At 38.0% G+C, this 23,329-nt stretch overlaps 2 protein-coding genes and 1 long non-coding RNA gene across 10 annotated transcripts; 2 read left to right on the top strand and 1 right to left on the bottom strand.

Moving 5' to 3' along the window:
• Window positions 1–2,196: 2,196 nt before the first annotated feature.
• On the bottom strand, window positions 2,197–11,527 carry LOC120111280. 2 transcript variants are annotated; one of them, XR_005512352.1, is made up of 5 exons: window positions 9,684–11,527; window positions 8,294–8,328; window positions 4,758–7,283; window positions 3,379–3,413; window positions 2,197–2,369 (listed from the first exon to the last, which is right to left on the bottom strand). It is a non-coding gene; the product is annotated as an uncharacterized LOC120111280 (long non-coding RNA). The 2 variants fall into 2 exon arrangements; XR_005512351.1 differs by lacking the exon at window positions 2,197–2,369 and having other exon boundaries at window positions 2,889–3,413.
• LOC103705434 (probable polygalacturonase At3g15720) lies at window positions 8,974–15,649 on the top strand. 7 transcript variants are annotated; one of them, XR_005512348.1, is made up of 10 exons: window positions 8,974–9,439; window positions 11,534–11,656; window positions 12,114–12,248; window positions 13,093–13,242; window positions 13,354–13,374; window positions 13,505–13,712; window positions 13,842–13,923; window positions 14,457–14,561; window positions 14,769–15,053; window positions 15,211–15,649. XR_005512348.1 is itself a non-coding variant. In XM_039127851.1 (10 exons), exons 1-9 carry the CDS (start codon window positions 9,164–9,166, stop codon window positions 14,836–14,838), a joined length of 1,170 nt encoding a protein of 389 aa, XP_038983779.1. In that variant the 5' UTR covers window positions 8,974–9,163; the 3' UTR covers window positions 14,839–14,885; window positions 15,211–15,617. The 7 variants fall into 7 exon arrangements, 5 of the variants coding, with proteins under 5 accessions (XP_038983779.1, XP_038983787.1, XP_038983772.1 ...); XR_005512349.1 differs by having other exon boundaries at window positions 14,769–14,956; window positions 15,211–15,629; XM_039127851.1 differs by having other exon boundaries at window positions 14,769–14,885; window positions 15,211–15,617.
• LOC103699228 (polygalacturonase ADPG1-like) lies at window positions 15,199–23,139 on the top strand. The gene is made up of 9 exons (XM_039124597.1): window positions 15,199–15,387; window positions 18,295–18,417; window positions 19,292–19,423; window positions 20,038–20,187; window positions 20,295–20,315; window positions 21,241–21,448; window positions 21,577–21,658; window positions 22,155–22,263; window positions 22,903–23,139. The coding sequence occupies exons 1-9, from the start codon at window positions 15,199–15,201 to the stop codon at window positions 23,137–23,139; spliced, it is 1,251 nt and encodes a 416-aa protein (XP_038980525.1).
• Window positions 23,140–23,329: the final 190 nt, after the last annotated feature.

Raw genomic sequence — 23,329 nt, 5'->3', positions numbered from 1 at the left:
TTGTATTTAGTAAAATGGGTCTGGCATATTAAATTTCATTTGATAATTATGTTATATGCTCTGAAATCCGTAGACTATGACTCGGCAATTTATGAAATCTGTTTCCATATATATATAGTCTCAGCATGGCTATGATCTGTTCTGCTCTGTTCTGGCCCCGCCATTGGAGATTATACGTTGGACCTGTCGACTTGTAATCTGTGAGGAACCAGTTTCGACACCGTGCCACCGGTGATTAAAATAGTGGTTTCTGGACACCGGTTGCCATCGGTGGGTAAATATAGTGGATTTGGCACTTTTGTGCTACACCGGCTGCCATCGGTGGATAAAAATAGTGGATTTGGCACTTTGTGCAACCATGCCACTGGGGTACGTGGCCGTAGCCTATTATGTTGAGATTATGATATCAGAGTTTTGTAAAAATGGTAATAAGTTTTGAAAAGAGAAAAATGATATTATTTGTGATTTATTCCCAGTCATTATTTTGCATTTTGATCTGATATGTTTTGACCCCACTCTGGGGTATTTTGTTGCTTACTGGGCTAGTGTAGCTCATTATTCTGTTTTCTCCATTTTTCAGATCCAGAGGTTTGATCTCACGGGATTGAGGAGTGCGTTAGATTTTCCGATGATTTTTCAGTTATTGGCATTTTAGTTAGTTTAGTTTGGACATTTGAATTATGTTAGCAAATGTTATTTTGGAATTTTATAAGATTGCTTTTGAATGACTTTAATTATTTATGTCAATTTTAAGCATCTGTGATTATCCTTAAATAAGTTTTGAACATCTGTGATTGCTCCGATATGATCTGCTGCCTTGCACGCTTGTGCGGCCCGCCGTGCGGGCGTGTGGCATCTGCCGCGCCTCGGGCTCGGGGCGTGACACATAGAGCGTGCCAAATTTTGGGATGGTTACGTACGTGATCTAGGAGGTTTACTAAATCTAGCCATTATGGGAAGGATTGGAGAAGGTCTAGTAGTGAGTTCGCCTATATTGGGAAGCCGAATTATGCACCAAACTTGCCTCGTCAAACTTACCAAAAGTCGTGTGGCTTGCCAAAGACTTTTGCCGACTTGGCGTGAAGCTTGTAATCTAGTGATTTAAAAATTGTTTGCTACTGAATCAAGAATCTTCAGGTAACTTTTCTTGACTTTATCTTTGTAAAGCAAAGTCTTTCAAACTTGCCGAGTGTAAGTAAAGTCAACGACTCTCGTGCTAAGTTTGTTACTCAAGGACCAATAAAAATTGTCATTAAACTAGGAAGTTGCAAATATTTTCCTCAAAGTAATCTTTACAGAAAATAGTTGAGTCTTGCTGGCCGTTTTAACCCATTCGCAGCCTTGTCCTCATGAAACTAGAGAAAGAATTGAGCAGACAAAGTGGGGCTGAGGAGAATAAAGAGGAGGAGGGCAATGTTTGAAGCCAGCTTTGTACCCTTGCATCGTGCTCCAAAGCACTGGTGCCTTCTTTTCTTCCCCTTTTCAAGAATTCTAGCTCTCCGGCCCGTTTTTTGCTTCCTTTCTTTAGTTGAACACTTCAAGAACCATCGGTTTTCCAATAATATGATCATAACTTTTACTTATTTTTTTTTATCTTTTCTCTCTTAATTGCAAATCTCATGACTTCCACTTTACTGACTTCTTGAAAGACAATTTTTTCCTTTGGTTTTGTATTGGTAGAGAATTTTAACGTTAAATCCCTAGGTCCATCTATTATTATTTTTCCTTTCAGCATCAATATATGATCCATGAAAGCGTGAATTTTTTCGCTTGTCGACCATCATGAAAAAATTCATATTTAATTTAGATTTCTGGTGGAAGAGAAAGAAGGAGATCATTATAATTCAGCTTGACATGTTTTGGATCACATGTAGTGGTTTGATCTTACACACCCAATACAATTATAATTTAGATTTCTGATTCAAAGCGATACTGATGGTACAGATTGGTTTCGATTGGTACGGATTGGTATGAGACCTGTACCAAATCGATTGATATTTTCCTATCAGTGCTGACCTAGTATGGTATGGAACATTCCGAACAGGCAGTTTGGAGCAGTACAGGAAATATTATTTGCAACTATAGTTCCATGTGTAACCTTTAACTAACTTGGGAATGGTAAGTGTCACGCCCCGAATTCGGATCATAACACGGCCGTGCTATTGCAAACCTTTACCCGCAATAACACGCAGCCACTTCAAAACTTCAAATCAATTATGAACAATTATATTCTTAAATGTTATCAAATATTTCATCAATAAAAGATTGATTACAAAGCATCTAAAAATAGCAACATTTAATGTTTCATTTTCTTTTCCCCATAACCCTGAAGCATGTCACGCTCCTTGTTCCTAGCATCTCCTATTCATCTGTAAGAACATAAATAAATGGATATGAGCTATAAAGCTCAGTAAGTAACAATGCATAATCTTATCAGATCAAGCATAATATTTTTCATACTAGTGCATTATTTTAAGAAACTAACAGTTGTAACAAAGTAAGCATTTCTTATAATCAAACCAGATGTAAACCTTTTGTCTTTATTCACTGCTTTGAAATCCGTACTTATCATTATTCTTGCTTTGAAATCCGTACTCATCATTAATCATGCTTTAAAATCTGTGCTGTTACTATTCATGCTTTAAAATCTGTGCTCGTAATAAAGTAAACATTTCAAATAATCCAACTAGTCATAAAACTATGCATGTCCATTCATGCAACTTCATAAATATGATTATGCATCATAAAACTTTTGCCATTATTCTATACTTTGAAATTCATACTCTCAGATGGTAGTGTAGCTATGGCCGCTCTTATTCCCACGGCAAGGCCTTTACCACTGCAGGGTCTATCTTCCAGTTACTATTACCCACTGGCGGGGGTCGTACCCACTGGCTGGGGTCGTATGCCTAGTTACTGTTACCCACTGGCGGTGGTCGTACATAGCAATCTGAGAGTTCTTTAAAACATATCATGCTTTTCATAAATCTTTTCTCATCGATACATTGGAAAGTGAATAATGGCATCATGCTGAATAAAATTCATGATCATGCTAAAAACTTTATTTTTTTTTCTATGCATCTTTCTATAACATCATAATCATGTGTACATAATATAATAATAATAATCATGATGGATGCTATGTATCCAAAATCTTGTAATCATTTGCTAACACATGCTTGATCCTAATTTTGTGAAAACATAAATAATCATATACAATTTCATAATCGAGTAATCACAAGTATTTGATGAAACATAAGATTATATCAGGTACTTTTTCCACAATTCTTATACATAATTCCAATTGCATAAATAATACTTTTTCATCTTATAAAACGTGATACATGATCCATAATAAGATTAAGACAGGTTACTTACCTTAATTTGCTCACCAACTGTCAATTCTCCAATACCTAACAAGATCATTAAATTACTTGTTAATTATACATTCGACTTCATTTAATTACTATCTTTCTTAATAACTTAGTTCAATTTCTGGTTCAGGCCCATGGCCCAATTCAATTTCTGGTTGAACTCTGATTCAGCTTCTGGTTCAGATCTGATTCAACCTCTGATTCAGGTCTGATCCAGCTTCTGGTTCAGGTCTGGGCCCATTTGCATTCAGGCCCAAAGTTTAATTGGTTTCTGGATCAGGCCCGTGGCCTGATCCAATTACTGGGCCCATTTGTATTCAGGCCCAGAAACACAATTAGTTAATTTATAATTAATTCTTATCAGTTCTAATTAATTTAAAAGGGAGCCTAGTCTCAAATTATATTCAATTTAGTCCCTATATTAAAATTTGAGCTCTTCAAGCCCAGTTAGTTTTGGTTTTAAGAATACTAGGCTTGAATCAGGGCCCAGCCCGGCTTCAGATTTCTAAAGCCAAGTTTATTTAAAGCCCACTTCGGAATCACGCCCATTTCGGCCCACAGCCATTTTTTATTTATTTTTTCTTTCTTCTTTTCTTTTCCTTCTTTCCTTCTTTTCTTTTCTTTTCTTTTCTTTTTTTTTTCTTTTTTTTTTTTCTTTCTTTTTCTTCTCTTCCCGAACCTTCCTTTCCTCCTCTTTCTTCTTCCCTCCCCGAGCTCCTCTTCCTCTTCTCCTCTTCTCCCATGAAATTGGGAGGCGAGCTCGAGAGGCGCTCGGGAGGAGGCCGGCCCGAGGCCGGTGACGCTACGGCCAACCGGCGGCAGCTACGGCGGCCGTGGCCCCTCCTGCAGTGGCCGCGGCCCAAATGGCCGCTCTCCTCCACCTCCAGTGGAAGAGATGGGGTGCGGCACCCATCGAGGAGCAACGAGGCCCAGCCGAAGCCAGGGGTGCTCGCGTGGTGCACGGCCGATGTCTGTGGTCGGCCGGATGGCGTCCGCAGTGCACTGAGCCGGCGGCACCCACGGCCAACAGGGAAATCTCCCTTTGGCCGTCTTCTCCGATCCCCTCCGGCGAAGATCACACCGGTTCCACCCCTGGAAACCAGATCTGTCCGAGCCGAGGGCCCTTCCGTGCATCAAAGGTAGGTTGATTTCTTTACATCTTTAGATCTAGGGTTTTAATGGGAAGGAAAAGCCACCGTCGGGTGAAGGAGGAGGATCTCCGGCCAATGTCGGATAACAGCCGATCATTGGTTAGATCCTTCTCCTTCCTTCTCTTCATCTTCTCCCTTCCCTTCTTCCTCTGTTAATCATCCCCTAACTAGAATATATCTAAGCTAATAGTTGGTAAACCGTTAATGAAAAGAAAGGGAATTAAGGGATTACCAAGCTCCGATGAGCCGTGGAGGATTCCGGCGAGCTCCTCTGTCTGCTCCGGCGGCACAACAAGGTGGCGAGCTGAGAATCCTTCCCCCTTCGGCACCACAGCTCTCGGTCCGACTCCTAGGTTCTTATAGCCCTAGTGTGGGGGAGTGGGGGAGAAGAATGGTGGTGATCATGGCTGTCAGGCGGTTGTAACCGCCTCAGCTGGCGATCACCACCTCTGGGTCTCCAGATGGGCCGGCCATGTTGGGCTTGGCCCATTAGCTCACTGTCTTATGGGCTGGTTTTCACATTCTTCCCTCCTTAAAATAATTTCGTCCTCGAAATTTACATTCCTTAATTCTTAAACAAATGAAGTTACTTAGTCTTTTATCTAACATTCTACCATGTTTCCGCTGCGCACTCTGATTCAAAACACTAAAATCTTTGGATTCAGTAATAACTTTTGATCAAAATACTACTTGTATTATGAACTAAAGAGATCCATATTTTCAATTTTCCAAGTAAAGCCTAAAAGAAAGAATATTTGATTCTTGAATACATCTAATACAGATTAACTCTCAAGTCAATTGTTCCATTCAAAATCATCATATAGGCTCGTTACTGTAATTCCCAAAATGTATTGAATCTTAATTCTCTTATCAATTCAACTGGACAATTCCAAGTCAAATTCTTATAACTAGATTTTTTTTTTTTTTTTAAATGCTCCACCAAATTACAAGACTTTAATTCAACACAAATGAGTCAAACCTCAAAGATCTTCCATCATAACCATCTACGTCTCTAAAATTTAAATTCTTCATGCAAATTTAGGTTTCAACAATAACCTCAACAATATTGACAAAAGATCCTAGATTAACTTATAATTCTAAACTTTGAATTGAAATTCCATATACATCATATAGTCCCCGATAAACATGAATAAGATCTATTATTTGGATCCAAAGGCGAGAATTAAAATTATTAGTAATTCCACCAAGATGAATACAATAAAATCAATTCTTAAATAACAAAATAGACCTATTTGCAATAACTCACAATATATTTTTCTTCAACATAAGAGTTTCATTCATACTCCCCCCCATATCAAAATGAACTTCCAAATTAACTAATAAACAAATAATTACATTATATGATAATATTCCATGATCAATTCTCTTTCACTAAATTTTGGTCAAAATTCAATTAATCATAACCTGAAATATCCACTGAGAGGACTCCCAACATAGCTTATTCACACTTTGGTTGCGAGCCCAGTTAGCAAGCATTCCGATTTTAATAAGTATCTCCAAAATCAAAGTCTCCACTCAATATCAAAGATCCTTTGTCAAATCATAAACCTGGACTTGAGGTTAAACTAACACACCCAATAGTGTCCAATAATTATGAAAAAGATCTAATAGCCCAATCCAAACATGAAAATTCAAATAACTAGAATTCTCCCATCAACATGCACAGTCTATGGTCTTAAGAATTTTAATCCACCAATAGAAATACAACTATTTGCAATATCTAAGTATGCCAATACCAATTATAATCCGCATACAGATTTAACCTTGAAGAACAATCCTTTATAATACTATATAAAATAAAATCCTTCTTGACTCATTCCAATTCTATGACCAATCCATGTACAAATCACACTCTAATAATCACATCCAAATTTATATCAATTTTAAACTTTCGAGTTACTTATACAATATCCGAACATAGTATAACCGCAATGCCATATTTAACCTTTCTACACTTATCTTTGGTCAGACATCTCTCATCATGATCAAAAACATCTTATCCAGTACTTCCGTACTCATCGAATACCAAACCCGGTACTTACAATGCTTAGTAATCTTTCACTTAAGCACTTAATGTAATTTTACTATTTTTGTCATGTCCTAAGTGATCATAACCTTAAGCTATGATATATTTCTGTTACAAACCCTAGTGATCTTAAACTTATTCTCTGATTCTAATTTTGGTCATAATCCCATGTGATCATAACTTAAGTTCTAGCAGTTTTCCAATCACAATTCATAATGATCTTAACCTAAGCTTTGATAGTTTTTCTGTCACAATCACGTCCCTAGAATGGCTTGTATTAGCCCTACATTCCTTCTTTTTGTTGCTCATTGTCACCTAAGACAATATAAACCAATATTATTATTGCTATTTTTTTCTTATTATTATTGTTATTCCGATTATGTGAAAGCTAACTTACTACCCATTCCCATGATTAGTCTTAAGGTTTTTAATCATGGTTAAAATTATTGCTCTGATACCACTAAATGTCACGCCCCGAATTCGGATCATGACACGGCCGTGCTATTGCAAACCTTTACCCGCAATAACACGCAGCCACTTCAAAACTTCAAATCAATTATGAACAATTATATTCTTAAATGTTATCAAATATTTCATCAATAAAAGATTGATTACAAAGCATCTAAAAATAGCAACATTTAATGTTTCATTTTCTTTTCCCCATAACCCTGAAGCATGTCACGCTCCTTGTTCCTAGCATCTCCTATTCATCTGTAAGAACATAAATAAATGGATATGAGCTATAAAGCTCAGTAAGTAACAATGCATAATCTTATCAGATCAAGCATAATATTTTTCATACTAGTGCATTATTTTAAGAAACTAACAGTTGTAACAAAGTAAGCATTTCTTATAATCAAACCAGATGTAAACCTTTTGTCTTTATTCACTGCTTTGAAATCTGTACTTATCATTATTCTTGCTTTGAAATCCGTACTCATCATTAATCATGCTTTAAAATCTGTGATGTTATTATTCATGCTTTAAAATCTGTGCTCGTAATAAAGTAAACATTTCAAATAATCCAACTAGTCATAAAACTATGCATGTCCATTCATGCAACTTCATAAATATGATTATGCATCATAAAACTTTTGCCATTATTCTATACTTTGAAATTCATACTCTCAGATGGTAGTGTAGCTATGGCCGCTCTTATTCCCACGGCAAGGCCTTTACCACTGCAGGGTCTATCTTCCAGTTACTATTACCCACTGGCGGGGGTCGTACCCACTGGCTGGGGTCGTATGCCTAGTTACTGTTACCCACTGGCGGGGGTCGTACATAGCAATCTGAGAGTTCTTTAAAACATATCATGCTTTTCATAAATCTTTTCTCATCGATACATTGGAAAGTGAATAATGGCATCATGCTGAATAAAATTTATGATCATGCTAAAAATTTTATTTTTTTTTTCTATGCATCTTTCTATAACATCATAATCATGTGTACATAATATAATAATAATAATCATGATGGATGCTATGTATCCAAAATCTTGTAATCATTTGCTAACACATGCTTGATCCTAATTTTGTGAAAACATAAATAATCATATACAATTTCATAATCGAGTAATCACAAGTATTTGATGAAACATAAGATTATATCAGGTACTTTTTCCACAATTCTTATACATAATTCCAATTGCATAAATAATACTTTTTCATCTTATAAAACGTGATACATGATCCATAATAAGATTAAGACAGGTTACTTACCTTAATTTGCTCACCAACTGTCAATTCTCCAATACCTAACAAGATCATTAAATTACTTGTTAATTACACATTCGACTTCATTTAATTACTATCTTTCTTAATAACTTAGTTCAATTTCTGGTTCAGGCCCATGGCCCAATTCAATTTCTGGTTCAACTCTGATTTAGCTTCTGGTTCAGATCTGATTCAACCTCTGATTCAGGTCTGATCCAGCTTCTGGTTCAGGTCTGGGCCCATTTGCATTCAGGCCCAAAGTTTAATTGGTTTCTGGATCAGGCCCGTGGCCTGATTCAATTACTGGGCCCATTTGTATCCAGGCCCAGAAACACAATTAGTTAATTTATAATTAATCCTTATCAGTTCTAATTAATTTAAAAGGGAGCCTAGTCTCAAACTATATTCAATTTAGTCCCTATATTAAAATTTGAGCTCTTCAAGCCCAGTTAGTTTTGGTTTTAAGAACACTAGGCTTGAATCAGGGCCCAGCCCGGCTTCAGGTTTCTAAAGCCAAGTTTATTTGAAGCCCACTTCTGAATCAGGCCCATTTTGGCCCACAGCCATTTTTTATTTATTTTTTCTTTCTTCTTTTCTTTTCCTTCTTTCCTTCTTTTCTTTTCTTTTCTTTTCTTTTTTTTTTCTTTTCTTTTTCTTTTTTTTTTTTCTTTCTTTTTCTTCTCTTCCCGAACCTTCCTTTCCTCCTCTTTCTTCTTCCCTCCCCGAGCTCCTCTTCCTCTTCTCCTCTTCTCCCATGAAATTGGGAGGCGAGCTCGAGAGGCGCTCGGGAGGAGGCCGGCCCGAGGCCGGTGACGCTACGGCCAACCGGCGGCAGCTACGGCGGCCGTGGCCCCTCCTGCAGTGGCCGCGGCCCAAATGGCCGCTCTCCTCCACCTCCAGTGGAAGAGATGGGGTGCGGCACCCATCGAGGAGCAACGAGGCCCAGCCGAAGCCAGGGGTGCTCGCGTGGTGCACGGCCGATGTCTGTGGTCGGCCGGATGGCGTCCGCAGTGCACTGAGCCGGCGGCACCCACGGTCAACAGGGAAATCTCCCTTTGGCCGTCTTCTCCGATCCCCTCCGGCGAAGATCACACCGGTTCCACCCCTGGAAACCAGATCTATCCGAGCCGAGGGCCCTTCCGTGCATCAAAGGTAGGTTGATTTCTTTACATCTTTAGATCTAGGGTTTTAATGGGAAGGAAAAGCCACCGTCGGGTGAAGGAGGAGGATCTCCGGCCAATGTCGGATAACAGCCAATCATTGGTTAGATCCTTCTCCTTCCTTCTCTTCATCTTCTCCCTTCCCTTCTTCCTCTGTTAATCATCCCCTAACTAGAATATATCTAAGCTAATAGTTGGTAAACCGTTAATGAAAAGAAAGGGAATTAAGGGATTACCAAGCTCCGATGAGCCGTGGAGGATTCCGGCGAGCTCCTCTGTCTGCTCCGGCGGCACAACAAGGTGGCGAGCTGAGAATCCTTCCCCCTTCGGCACCACAGCTCTCGGTCCGACTCCTAGGTTCTTATAGCCCTAGTGTGGGGGAGTGGGGGAGAAGAATGGTGGTGATCATGGCTGTCAGGCGGTTGTAACCGCCTCAGCTGGCGATCACCACCTCTGGGTCTCCAGATGGGCCGGCCATGTTGGGCTTGGCCCATTAGCTCACTGTCTTATGGGCTGGTTTTCACAGTAAGGGTCCATTATTTTTCCACCCCACTCTACAGTTGTTTCTGTCAATAATTCCTTTTTGTCATGTCATTTGATATAGCTAATTTACGTTAATAAACTCCTCGCCACTCCAGTAGTTGCTTGAACTTTGGATTTATGGCTTATCTATCGGTGCTATTAATCTTTGATTTTTATTATTAACACAGCTTATCATGGGGCATAACCAAGGTCTTAAACTGAGTTGATAAAGGTGACAGATAAGGAGACATGAGTTTTAGGAGGAGTGGTGACCAATTCAGGTGATGTAGGCGTCCTATCTAGTTTAGGAGCTGGAGTTTGATCTAGTTTCAGACATGACGATCTTATACATTGATATTCATATCATTAGTTTATAAATGTTCAGATCCACCACATCAATTCAAGAATATAGAGGTTTATCTTATCAATTTGACAATTAATTTTTTTTTCATTAATTTGATCAAAAATTCTGCTGTACCAATCCGGGGATAAAATTTTGATAGAAAATATATCTGTTCTAAAGTTCAAAAGAAATACAGTAACGCGAGGAGTACTGGATTTATGAATTGTATGCACTAATTTTAATAAGCAAGTGTGCTATAATTTATGAAGCAGTAGCTACAGGAAAAGCGAGATTTTCTGACGCTAGGAGGAAGCATCAGAAAATTTTGGTTCAGCGCCAAACTTTGCTGATGCTTCTAAAAAGCGTCGGTAAAGCTTCAGAATTGACGACACTTAAAAAGTGTCGTCTAAAGGCTAGACTTACAACGATGCTTATAAGCATCGTCGGAGGCCAAATCGATTCAAATATTAGCCCCCTCTCGATTAATGCCCTAGCTCTTATAAGCGTCTCCTCTCTTCTCCTCCTCCTTCTGGTGCTGACATCAATCCACCGCCTCCATTTAGAAATAAAGCAAATTTTGCAGATCAAGTCAGGCTTCTTAGAGTCAACAAAACCCTAACATCTTTCCTCCCCTGAAACCCTTAAACCATTGCCACTCTCACCACTTCTCATGTGATCTAGGGCAAAACAGCTATGGCCACTCGAACTCGAATCCTTGAAGATACCAAGCCCTCCAAGAATAGTACAAATCCTGCTTCTCCGTCTCCTTTTCTTATTTTTTGCCTTGTGCTTTCTCTCAGCAATCTTTTGATCATTACGTCATTTTTCCTTTTTTGCTTTCATTTTTTCTTCTTTTTTTCCTCAAGTAATGGCGAAATATTTCAAGATGTACTCTGAAAAGAAAAGGACAAAGGTTGAGTCCCGTGAATCAGGTTTTGAATCATCGAGGTATATTATTGTTTTTCTTCACCCCTCTTTTCTTCTTTTTTAATTGACCATCTTATAAGAGTAGTAGCTCTGGCTTTTACATTTTGTTTGTAGGAAGGGTTCAACGTTGTACAACTTTGTACAACTTGTCACGAACCACTAAACCAAGGATAGCATGGTGATGGAGCGGATTATTTTGTTTCTATATTTTATCTCGATTCCAATATCGCTTAAACAAGTCGCGTCTTTGTTCGTTTGTCTCTTTTTTGATATAATCTCTGTATATATTTGCAGGGAGTTGCATACGTTTTCCCCGTTCTCGTTTTTGCTTCACTTGCTATTGGGGTCTTGTCAGGTCCAACTTACAACGTTGCAGGCTACGGAGCCAAAGGAGATGGCAGAATGGATGACACCCTGGTGGAACTTCTAATCTCTCCCTCAACACATGCAAACACGAAATGATTTAGATGTGTGAAGGATGCACGTAGTTGAAGATAGAATATGACAAATGACCCTACATAGAAGAAAATCTTGGAGCGATTCCTTGTCTCTAGGCGACATGCATGGAAACCAATGTGATTTTGCTGATGTGAACTCTTTTAGCTGCTCGCTCGGCTTGTTGATAGCATGACAGCAGCATATGTTTCACAGTGGCGAAAAGGGTCCTACGTTCATCAGACCATTTTTGGTCGTCTGTTTCGCAACTTGCAAGGATGCATCTTCTCATCCACCTAAGTGCAAAATAAGCTATATATGGCAAGATTAGCTAACATCGCCACACGTACCGTCCATCCAAAAAAACCATAATTTAGTTAACGAATGCGCTACATGATACAATATGGATAATGTATTCATGGTATCTCTTACCAAGCAGGCATTCATGGCTGCATGGAATGCGGCATGCACGGATTCTAAAGCTCGGACTTCCGTCCTTGTACCTGCGGGGAAGACATTCTTGCTGAGTGCAGTGTCCTTCAAGGGGCCTTGCAAATCTTCTATCCATGTACAGGTACTATTTCTTGCATTAGTTACGAAATTATCGGTTAAAAGTATGTAGTATTGCTAATATATCCAATGTATACGTACAATATGCTGGACTGTAGAGGACTGAAGAGATGGGTTGATGAAATAGGATGGTTGAAGGTAAAGCATAACAACGTAGGCTGCCCGATTTTCTTATTTCTAGAATTTGAAGATAATGAAAGGTCAAGTACATTTTTGATGGTTCAAATTTAAGAATTTGAGGATCGAGGAACCCAATGTCTCAACTGCTTTCGGTCTTTTTAATTTCTTAAATTTAACAACCCTAAGAAAATAGGTCCGATCGGTCCTTTATGTGCGCTAGTATTGCATTGGTAATTAACGAACCTCTCCCCCATGTCTTGCACCAAATATCGTAAGTTAGACCAATCCCCCATGCCACGTGGTAGAAGAATTATTTATGGACATGAAACATGTGTGCTTAGTATTGCTCCATTCTTAGTTCTCAACTCTTGGAAGATAATTACAAGTTGGATAGGATGTCTGGTATCTAGACATGTCCTCATTTTAAGACAATAGATTTGCTGGGCTCTAAGAAGATATGTGACTGGCTTATAATCCTCTATTGTAGAGTTGGAAATATAGTTTCTAACTAGAATTTTTTTTACAAGGCACCGTGTATATCATGTAATTAAAACTGCCTTGTTTGATAGCCGTTTATCTTTTGATAGAGTGCACCGAGTGCTATACAGCACTTTGCGGTGTAAATTGTGCATCGTACATGATCCGTGCTCTAAAAAAAAAAAAAGGAAATGACTTTGGCAGGTGTATTGATGAATTTCTAATACCGTTGTTTGGGACCTGGAATGTAGATTGATGGAACTATCTTGGCACCCAATAAAACTTGGATATTAAAGAAAGGAGTCTGGATCGACTTTATGTTCATTAAGGGTCTAACCATTAATGGATCGGGCGTGATTGATGGTCAAGGCGCCATTTGGTGGCATTGTAGAGCTCAGAAGGTTGTCATTTTCTCTCCTCACTTGAATATATTTCACTTACAAAATTTCACTACTTTTGTTCGACAATCCACTGTGCTCATTGGTTCTTTTTGTTCTCCTTTTCTATCGCAGCAATGTGCAAGAGCGCCCGTGGTGGGTGCTGTTAACTTCCTACAAATAAATGTAGATGATAAAACTTAAATGGATAATATTATTATGAAGATGTGATTTGATCTGAAGTTGTTATATCCATCAGGAGATGTTAAAACTTGTTTTTAAGTAGGCCTTCTATATTGGAAGTTGCACGCACGTCCGGCTGACAGGCTTAAGTTTCAAGAACAGTCCCATGATGCATGTATGCATACACAACACTGTTGGTGCCAATCTCACCAAGCTCAACATATCAGCTCCTGCAGATAGTCCAAACACAGATGGCGTGCACATCGAAAGAAGCCAAGAGGTGCAAATCACTCATTCTACCATCGGTACAGGTAATCTCCTCTTCACTATAAATTTCGATTGTTTGTTGCTTATAATACAATCTACATTAGAAACAAACTATATTAGAAACATCGGAAATTTTAGACTCTAAGCTGGTGTCTGTTTTTCTATGACTACAGGAGATGATTGCATATCCATTGGAAACGGCACTTACAACATAAATATCAGTCGGATAGACTGTGGTCCAGGCCATGGCATAAGGTTTGTTTTCGCCGCTCGTCGCAACATTTCATATAGGCAATGTCATGGAGAGAAAATATGTGAACACCATGAAAACCACCACTCATGCCGATGAAATGGGAAACTAAATGCTTATTATAAAAACATAATCCGAATTGGATGATCAGCATAATATAGTCTTTAAAATGTAACTAAATTGAACAGCTTATAAAATCAGAGGACAACACTGTTTGTCTGAGATTTTATATCAAAACACTATGCTTATGCCTTTGTAATGTCATGACAACGATAAATCGGGGCGTGCCTTGGCGATCATACATTTCTGCTTAGTAATCAGAAGTTCTAGGTTTGAATCTTGAATGATGCATCTCCAAATATCTGCAATCTTGCTAGGTAACTGCAGCATGGAATATAGGTCTCTCTATCTTTTTTTTGAAAATTCTGAAAAATAAGTGACGGCATGTTGAACCTGACTAAATCATCCTGACATGTCTTATAACTCCTTTTGAGAGCGTGTCTTAACCAACGAGCCTCGTTTTCTTGCTTGTTTCTAGTATTGGAAGCCTGGGTAGAGACGGCTCCATAGCACAAGTAGAGCAAATTCATGTTTCCTCCTGTAATTTCTACAACACTACCAATGGTGCAAGAATAAAGACATGGTAGGTAAACTCTCAATGTGTATTTTGTTCTTATAGTAAAAAAATAATAAACATTATGCATTTGCGGACTGGATCTCTCTGCTGAAGAGATGCCAATCATCTGAAATTAAGTGCAGTTGGTTCTTAGAATAGTACTTTTTGCCCTACTACAATATTTGTATGAAAGTTTAGTTTTTCCCCCCTGCTAACTCAGTTCCTTCCTGCTAGGGTGGACGTGGTTATGCAAAAGGGATATTGTTTAGGAATATCACTATGTTTTCGACAAGGAGGCCCATAATAATAGATCAATATTATTGCGAGCATGGCAACAACTGTGCCAACAAGGTAAAACGTCCACCTTTTCAAGAATGTAGCAATGCAGCAATCAATATGAACATGACATCACTTCCTGCTTGGTGAGTTGCAACGATCTCTTATTCTTGCATCGACCACACAGAAGAGCATATATGAAGAAAAATAGTTGCAATGCATGTAGATGCTTCACATCTCAAGGTGTGCATGGGTGTAGCACTCCTCGCAACAAAATTAATGATTGGAAAAAACAAGATATATAGTTGCAATATAACTTCATATCTTGGTTCTGGTGGTTGTACAAATTTTTCTAAATCACTTGGTTTGTTTTCCTTTGTTGCATTCGATGGGGATGAAGACGTCGGCCGTTCAAGTGAGCGATGTGCAATTTGACAAGGTTGCAGGATCATCAGCTGATGATAAAGCCATTGTTCTAAGGTGCAGCAAAAGCAAAGCTTGCACAGACATTACATTGGCGAATGTAAATATCACATCTGCAAACCCTAAAGAGCCAGCAACAGCCTTCTGCTTTAATGTACATGGAAAAATAAACGGTACGGTAATCCCTGCACTCGCCAGTTTCGACGGGCAATGAAGTTACTGCTTCTTGGAAAGCCATCACTTGTATCAACAGAGATCATGATTGACCGAAGGTCTCTATAATGCAATCACTTTGTAAATGCAATAATGTAAATGATAAATGAAATAACTTGCGGGGAAAATAAAGAAATGACTCTTGTTTGGTTGGAGCTTAAAAAAAAAAAAGATGAAAAAATAGCATTTTCATGAAAATAAGATTTCCATATTTCATGAAAAAGCTACTTTTCTACTAGCTGGAAATTGGAGTTGTTTTTCTTTTTCAAAAGTACCCTTATGCTATAAAAATTTATGGATAAGGTCTTTTTTTTTATTATGGGTATAATAGGTATTTTATAAAACTTTTCTAGGAAAGTAGATGTTCAACTAAAAATAAGCCATTCTGGAATGTGTCATTCTTTCATGATCAACCAAATATGCCAAAATCATTTTCTCAGGCATCATATTTCAAGAAATTATTTTTTCAAAAAAAATATTTCGGTGAGAAAATTTTTTTTCTATAAACCAAACGTGTCTTTAAAGTTTTCGGAGCTTTTCATCACTGAATAAGGCACGTAATAGTTTAGGAATAGGCGCTTTAGACTTAATGGGCATTTTTGGCCACCACTTTTGGTTAGACAAATCCCTATCATCTCTGGAGTTAGTCAATATGCCTATGTAGGTTAGGGTGGGTATGGAGCAGCCAGCAGGTTCTTTTTTTAAAGAATGCAGTAATAAAAATATTTTAACCTCCAAATTAAGAGCTAGGATACATCTTTTGTTCTACTAGAAACTTTGCTCCACTTTTGAATTCTAGTATGAAGTTTCGAAACCTTCAATAGATGGCAAAAAAAATATGATTTAGGGTTTGTTGTTATATACATAGTCGATCAGAGCTCATCGTCAATTCATTTTATTTCTTATTCTTTATTTTGGTTGTGATTTTTATTTTTTTCTGTCTGGGAAGCAGGGGAGGAGGGAAAAGGCTAAAGCTTAGTTATTTTAGTCTCACATGTAGAATGTACTTGCTATTTAGCTATTTTAGCTAGCATGGATGAGTTGGCACAGATTTGAGCTCAAATGTAGTAAAAATTGACTCAAGTTATTTTAGGATACAAGAGAATAGTTAAAGCTATCCTCTTTTTTTCTGATGATTTTCCAAACCTATTTATATCACAAGGCTGTCTTCTATGCAGTCATCTATAAAATCAATGTCATCCTCTACATCCAACCATTTCCTTAGCTTGTTATCATTGATATCATGCCCAATGATTAATGCAATGAACAATCCAACCATTTCTCCATAATAGATATCAGATAAATACCATCCATATACACTACCAAAATTTAATTTGTTGATAGCCTAATGATATCACACTGATAAGCTAGAGTAATGGAATTGCAATTTTTTCACTTCCTTTTGTAGCATATCCTTGTCCCAGATTAGCTAGTAATGATAGTTTGGATATAGTGTACAACAGCCTTGGTGGCTGCAAAAATCCTGTACCCTTCTCTTCAAAGATATGGCTCACGGGGGTGTTTCAAAGATTTGACTCCGGTGATTGGGGTGAAGCTTCGGGTAGCCTGAGAGGGCATATTCTATGCGAGGCGGGTATTTGGTGCTGCACGGGTGTGTCTTGAGGGAGATTTTGCTATAGTGATTGACTGGATCCAGAGAGGGGACAGGTTTGGAGATGGGCATCCAATCATCCGGGAGGCTCGCAGATTGGTTCAGAAAATGAGCAATTTTTAGGCAGCACATGTGTTTCGGGAGGCGAACCAGGCAGCAGACTGGATCGCCTCCTTTATCGCCCGACACACTGGAGAGTTCCTCTGGACATCCGCAGTAGATATACCCATTTTCTTGTACTCTTTACTTTCTCGTGATTTGGCAGGATGTACTCACATTAGAGCTATATGAATTGCCGTTTTCATCAAAAAAAAAAGAATTGACTCCATTCGTTTGTTAATGGCCCTTCTCCTGTCTCCTCTCTCTCTCTCTCTCTCTCTATTAGATTATATTTATATTTCTTAATAAGACGCAAATAAATAGGAAGAGGTTTTACCTTTCATACTTTCACTTTCGCTTTGAAAGCTGTTACATGTTTTCATGAAGAAGTGTTATGGTGCTAGACTGTATTAGATGCAATTTTCTAAAAATTACTGATAATTATAAAAAAAATCAAAATCAGACAAGAAAGAGATCTTTTAGGCATGTTTGGAACGAAGCATGTGAAGAAAATTTGGTGCTCTGATGACCAAATCGCATTGAAGGAGATAAATAGATGGTAATATGACAATGCATCGGTGAAAATGATCACCGGCCATATATGGTGTTGTGCTCCCTGCAGCTAGCAACTTTCTATATAAGAGGAGGATTAATTTAAGGCTAATTACATAACCTTTGGTCCATGATTGCCCTAATTAGAGCCTGTCAACTCCAATTTGCACCTCGCATGGGATTTTTTTTTCTCACTGTTAGGGTAACTAGCTAGGACTCTATTGGCACGCAATTAATCAACCATATCCTAAATTTGCCCTAATAAATGGATGACCATATAACAATGAACCTAGCATGAAAGGAAAATAATCACCATAAATCGAAACTCTTGGATGTACTTCATGATTTGATCTGAGAGGTGTACAGCGAGCAAGATGTCTATATAATGGAGGGTGTGGGCGCTGCTTTTTTTATTCATTCCTCACCTGTAATCCGAGGATAGCATGGTGAGGAACGTGATAATTTTGTTTTTGTTTTTTTTTTTCATTTTGGCTACAGTATACGATTAAATGAGTTGTGTCTATTCATGTTTCTCTTTTCTTAAGTATAGTTTGTCTCTTGTTAAGTATAGTGTTTATATTTCAGGGATCTGTGCGTGCTTTTACCTTTCTACTTTTTGCTTCACTTGCGGTTGGGGTATTGTCGGGTCCGATCTACAATGTCATAGATAAAGGAGCCAAAGGAGATGGCAAAACAGACGACGCCCAGGTATAAACCTCTTTGATCAACCCATCTCTCTCTCACGCACGCGCACACACAAATGCAAACAACATATGGAAAATATATGTGATTTTGCTGATTTTTGTCGATATCCATTTCTTAACTAAATTTATCTAGATATAAATAACAATTTAAGCATCCGACTAAGATCTATATTCGTATTCATATCCATCAAATAAAAATAGATAAGAATATAGATAGACAACTACCGAATCTGTATCCGATAACTGATTCTATTTATAGCCTTATTTAATTTTGTACAACACTCATGAAGTTTTAAGAAAAATATATAATCACATTAATATGCTAGTAATTGATTTACCATCTACTTAGTAATATTTTGATTTTAAGGGTCTAAACTATTTGTTATGGACCTGACTTGACCTGCTTTGATCATTTGGATCCAACATTAAAATCTGACTTAGAATCAGATTGGATCGGGGTCAAGCTTCCCTCGGTTCAACCTAACCCATCTACAACCCAAGGTGATACTCACTTTCATTGTCTTCTAGAAGTTTGTAGCATGCCATAGTCACAAAAGAATACAATGACAAAAAATGCGGTTTTAACTCACCTATCCTCGCTTGTAGCTATAAGGAAGTTACGAGAGCAATTTCTGATCATACCATATGATTGCGCTTCATGCGCACGTATGCCATCCGGACATCCTGTGCTTTCACCATGCATGCACAAGTTACGTCCCAACACAAGCACAATGTAGTGGTAGAATAGATTTAAATCTAGTTAGATAAGTAATAAGCAATCAACTGAAGGCTTCCTCTTGCATCAGAAATGCGTTAAGTGCACTACTATTATATGTGTTAGTATGGATTCATGTAATAATCTGAGTCTCATCCATCAGGCATTGACGGACACATGGAATGCAGCGTGCTCGGATTCTAAAGCTCCAACTTTTCTCATACCTTCAGGGTATACATTCTTGGCGCACCAACTCTACTTCCGGGGGCCTTGCAAGTCTTACATCAATGTACAGGTATTATTTCTAGCGTCATTTGCAAATTTAGTGGCTGAAATAACTGCTGTTGCTAGTGGCTCATTATTCTTGGTGAACATCCTCACATAGTGAATACGATATGCTAGATTGAAGGTGCAGGGTTAATTCTTGAGATCCGAAGAAAATAATAGTAATAAAAAATATTATTTTAAGTGAATTGGAGCTTGTATTAATAGTCATATATATTTTTTGCTTTAAACTGGGTAATAATTATAATAATGTGGGTGGACTTTCTTTCGTTCCTCTCGAAAAATAAATTTTTTTTTTTTAATTTAAGGATTTAGGGACTCAAATATCCAATGCCTCCGCTTCTTTCCCCATATTGTTTTCTAAATTTAGTATTTTTAAGGAAAGATGCTTTGGTGTGCTTGTCACGTGCATGGGAAAAATATCTTAAACCCAATAATTAACTCTCGCATACCACGCCAAATCCTTCAAGCTAAATCGATCATTTCGTGCTCCGCTTTGAAATGGGTGCCTTCAAGCATGACTCCATTCTTATTTTGCACTCGAGATTGGAAATTGGATAAGATGTTTGGTATCAAAATATATCACTAAGCATTCCGTAATCATGTTGACCTTGGAATATGTAGGTTGATGGAACTATTATGTCGCCCTACAAAATTCGGGCGGTAAGGGAGAACCATTGGATTAGCTTTGTAGGTATTGAAGGGATAACAATTAATGGAACAGGCTACATCGATGGTCAAGGCGCTGTTTGGTATGATTGTAGAGCTAAGCAGGTTAGAATTCTCTCTCCATGCATTTCTCATTTTCATGTCTTCATTTCCACCGTTTTTACTCGAGTATTATATGTAATTAAATGTTCTTGTTTTTCTTTCTGTTGCAGAAATGCAAGAATGGACCCACTGTAAGTGCTCTTGAACCTCCAATATATTCATAACATATAATCTTAGTACAGTACCATAACTAGGGCTGGATGGTCAATATGACATAGCATAAGTTCCTTTTTAGCATATTGATTTGAATTTGGTATCAAGAACACCAGGTTTAATGATTGACTATTATCTACTTTGGGAGACTACAATTTACGGACTCAGTTTTTCAACTCTCTCTATTTCAAAAACACATTTTAATTTTTTTCATTTGAAAGCCGAAAATTTTGTAATTTTCATTCGTTCAATAATATTATTTGTTTTATCAAAAAACTATATTTCTAATTGAACCATTTTATTTTTTGTATTTTTTTATTTTTTGCTATAATAGATGACTCATATACTTTTAGTATAAATACATCCAAAAAAGTCCAAAAATAATAAGTCTTGGAGCGCTCTAAGCAGCTCCCTCTCACCAATCTAGAGAGCACACCTAGAGTGCTCAGCCATATACGAGGCCACCCAATCCATAGCTCCATTGGCCTACATGTAGACATGCTTGGCCTTGAAGATAACGTCTCCACCTAACATGGTCCGAGTATCTCGGAGCAATGAGTGGCAGTCATCCATATTCTGTCAAGCCTAAATGCAATACAGGGGCTACATATTTACAAGGTCAGGATCAAAATGTTGCTAGTCGTTGTGTAAAATCAGCCTTTTATCCCACATACAGGTGCTAAAAATTTTCTTTCATGTTTTGAAACAATAATTATGATTCGAAATCATACGAAACTAGATAGTGATAAATGTCAACTTGGTTTATTGACTGCAGACGGATTAAGAATAGCATATATGTATATATAAGGGCTTAGGCCTAAATTTGCTCTGCAACTTATGTCTTTTACTGTTTCAGGAACCTTGTTTAGCCATAACTTTATCACAAAAAATGTTTCGGTGCAGGCATTTGTTGTTAGAAAGTGCACACATGTCAACTTGAAAGGCTTAAATTTCAAAAACAGCCCTATGATGCACCTCACCATACAAAGATCTTTTGTGGTTAGTGTGAGTGGGATCACCATTACAGCTCCTGAAGATAGTCCTAACACGGACGGTATACACGTCCAAAGAAGCCGTCACATTCAAATCTCGCACTCTGTCATCGGTACAGGTAGTTTCTTCTTCACTATAAATCTAGATTGTTTGCTGCAAATGACACAGCTATATTAATATATAGAATAAATGAAAACATAGGAAATTTTAAGTTTTGAACAACCATATGATTTTATATGATTGCAGGAGATGATTGCATATCTATTGAGACCAACACCAAGGATGTTAATATCAGTCATGTAAGATGTGGTCCAGGCCATGGCATAAGGTTTGTTTTCACCACTTGTCACAATATTTGGTTTCACTTATGGAAGATCATTAGGAGCAAATGTATAAAGTATAAGGTTATTGCCTCTACTAAATTTTACACTTGGTGTAATGATCATGCATCTAACTGGTAGAACCACTAGGCAAGCTGATTCTTCCTTCCAGGATCACAATTTCATGTACCTAAGATTCCAGTGATAAGTTTCCCTCTTCTTTCTTTAGTTCTTCCTCCATTATCCATTCTTCCTCTCTTTCCTTCTTCAAGGTTGCCCTCCTCTGCACGCCCTTTGTATCTTCTCGATGAATAGTGAGGTGGTGTTTTTACCACCATTACTCTCCCCCCCCCCCTCTCCACATATACATATGCATGTACGTACGTACATATGTATGCATGTATATGTGCATATATAATCTAAGTAAATTAAGTGTCAACTAGTCGGTCGAAAAGCTTCCCACATCCATCTCCATTTCTAAGGTGTTTACTTAAATGTTTGCAGTATTGGAAGCTTGGGTGAAGACAACTCCGAAGCCAAAGTGGAGGGGATTCGTGTTTCCCATTGCCAATTCAATGGGACTACAAATGGAGTAAGAATAAAGACATGCCAGGTAAACTCTGGATATGGATTTTGTTCGAATGAAATAAAATTAACGAGCATCACGATGTAGTTCACCTAGCAACTAGTGTTGTGTTCTTAGAATTGCAGACAGGAACTCTCTGCTGAGGAGAGATGCCAATCAGCTGAATAAGTCTGGCTGGCTTTTGGAATGGGATCGTTTTGGTCTCTTATCATGGTTGCATGAAAGTTTGAGTTTCCGTCCGCTAACTCAATTTCCTTCTTGTTAGGGTGGACACGGATATACCAAAAGGGTATTATTCGAGCATATCAACTTCACTTCAGTACAATTTCCGATAATAATAGACCAATATTATGGTGATGGCCCGAACAAGGTAAAGGTCTTCTTTTTCATAATGTAGTTAATGTGAAAAGAAAAGAGTGCTAAATTCCGTATACATGTTTAATGAGTTGCAATCATCTATTTTTCTTGCAATAACCTCACATCAACTGCTAGTAGGGGTGTATATAGAATTCCTCATATGAAAAGAAAAAGAAAATGAGAATAAAGAAGAAATGTGTAATATTCAACGCATGATATTGATTCCAATTAGTAAAAGATCATTTTGCCCTGTGGTTATGTGAAATATTCCAAACTTCTAATTTTATTTCTCTGTCCCATTTGGTGAAGACTTCGGCTGTTCAAGTGAGTGACGTGCGATATGTTGATTTGGTGGGATCATCAGCCACCGATGAAGCCATCCTCATCAAGTGTAGCCAAAGCCATCCTTGCACAGACATTGTCCTGGACAATGTCAGACTCAAATCTGCAGATCCACGGAGGAACATCACAAACTTCTGCTTCAATGCGTTTGGAACAAAGAAACATCCGATCGTCCCGGCGCTCTCGTGTTTGACGCCAAATTGAAATTGTTGTTTCTTGGAATATCAACACCAGAATAGCTTCTGATTGTCTGTGTAAACTCCAGGATTGACCAAAATTCCGAAAGTCTATTGAACTTATAGTGGGCTAATAACAGAAGCGATCTATACAGTAAATTTTGATGTGTTTTGACCTAGTTATCAAGCCAAATTGTCCATTCTCATGCCCTGAGTAT

Source organism: Phoenix dactylifera, chromosome 1, assembly GCF_009389715.1.
Source record: "Phoenix dactylifera cultivar Barhee BC4 chromosome 1, palm_55x_up_171113_PBpolish2nd_filt_p, whole genome shotgun sequence".
In the NCBI taxonomy this organism is placed as follows: Eukaryota; Viridiplantae; Streptophyta; class Magnoliopsida; order Arecales; family Arecaceae; genus Phoenix; species Phoenix dactylifera.
Note: the sequence above shows the minus strand (reverse complement) of the source record. Positions and strands in the feature narration are given on the sequence as shown.

Excerpts from the sequence above, each read along its gene's own strand:
- LOC103699228 (XM_039124597.1), top strand. The coding sequence starts at position 15,199 with ATGGGGATGAAGACGTCGGCCGTTCAAGTGAGCGATGTGCAATTTGAC. Across the intron at positions 21,659-22,154 it reads GGTCCAGGCCATGGCATAAG|TATTGGAAGCTTGGGTGAAG; the intron begins GTTTGTTTTCAC and ends AAATGTTTGCAG. Across the intron at positions 22,264-22,902 it reads TAAGAATAAAGACATGCCAG|ACTTCGGCTGTTCAAGTGAG; the intron begins GTAAACTCTGGA and ends CATTTGGTGAAG.
- LOC103705434 (XM_039127851.1), top strand. The coding sequence starts at position 9,164 with ATGGCCGCTCTCCTCCACCTCCAGTGGAAGAGATGGGGTGCGGCACCC. Across the intron at positions 9,440-11,533 it reads GGCCCTTCCGTGCATCAAAG|GGAGTTGCATACGTTTTCCC; the intron begins GTAGGTTGATTT and ends ATATATTTGCAG. Across the intron at positions 13,924-14,456 it reads GGTCCAGGCCATGGCATAAG|TATTGGAAGCCTGGGTAGAG; the intron begins GTTTGTTTTCGC and ends GCTTGTTTCTAG.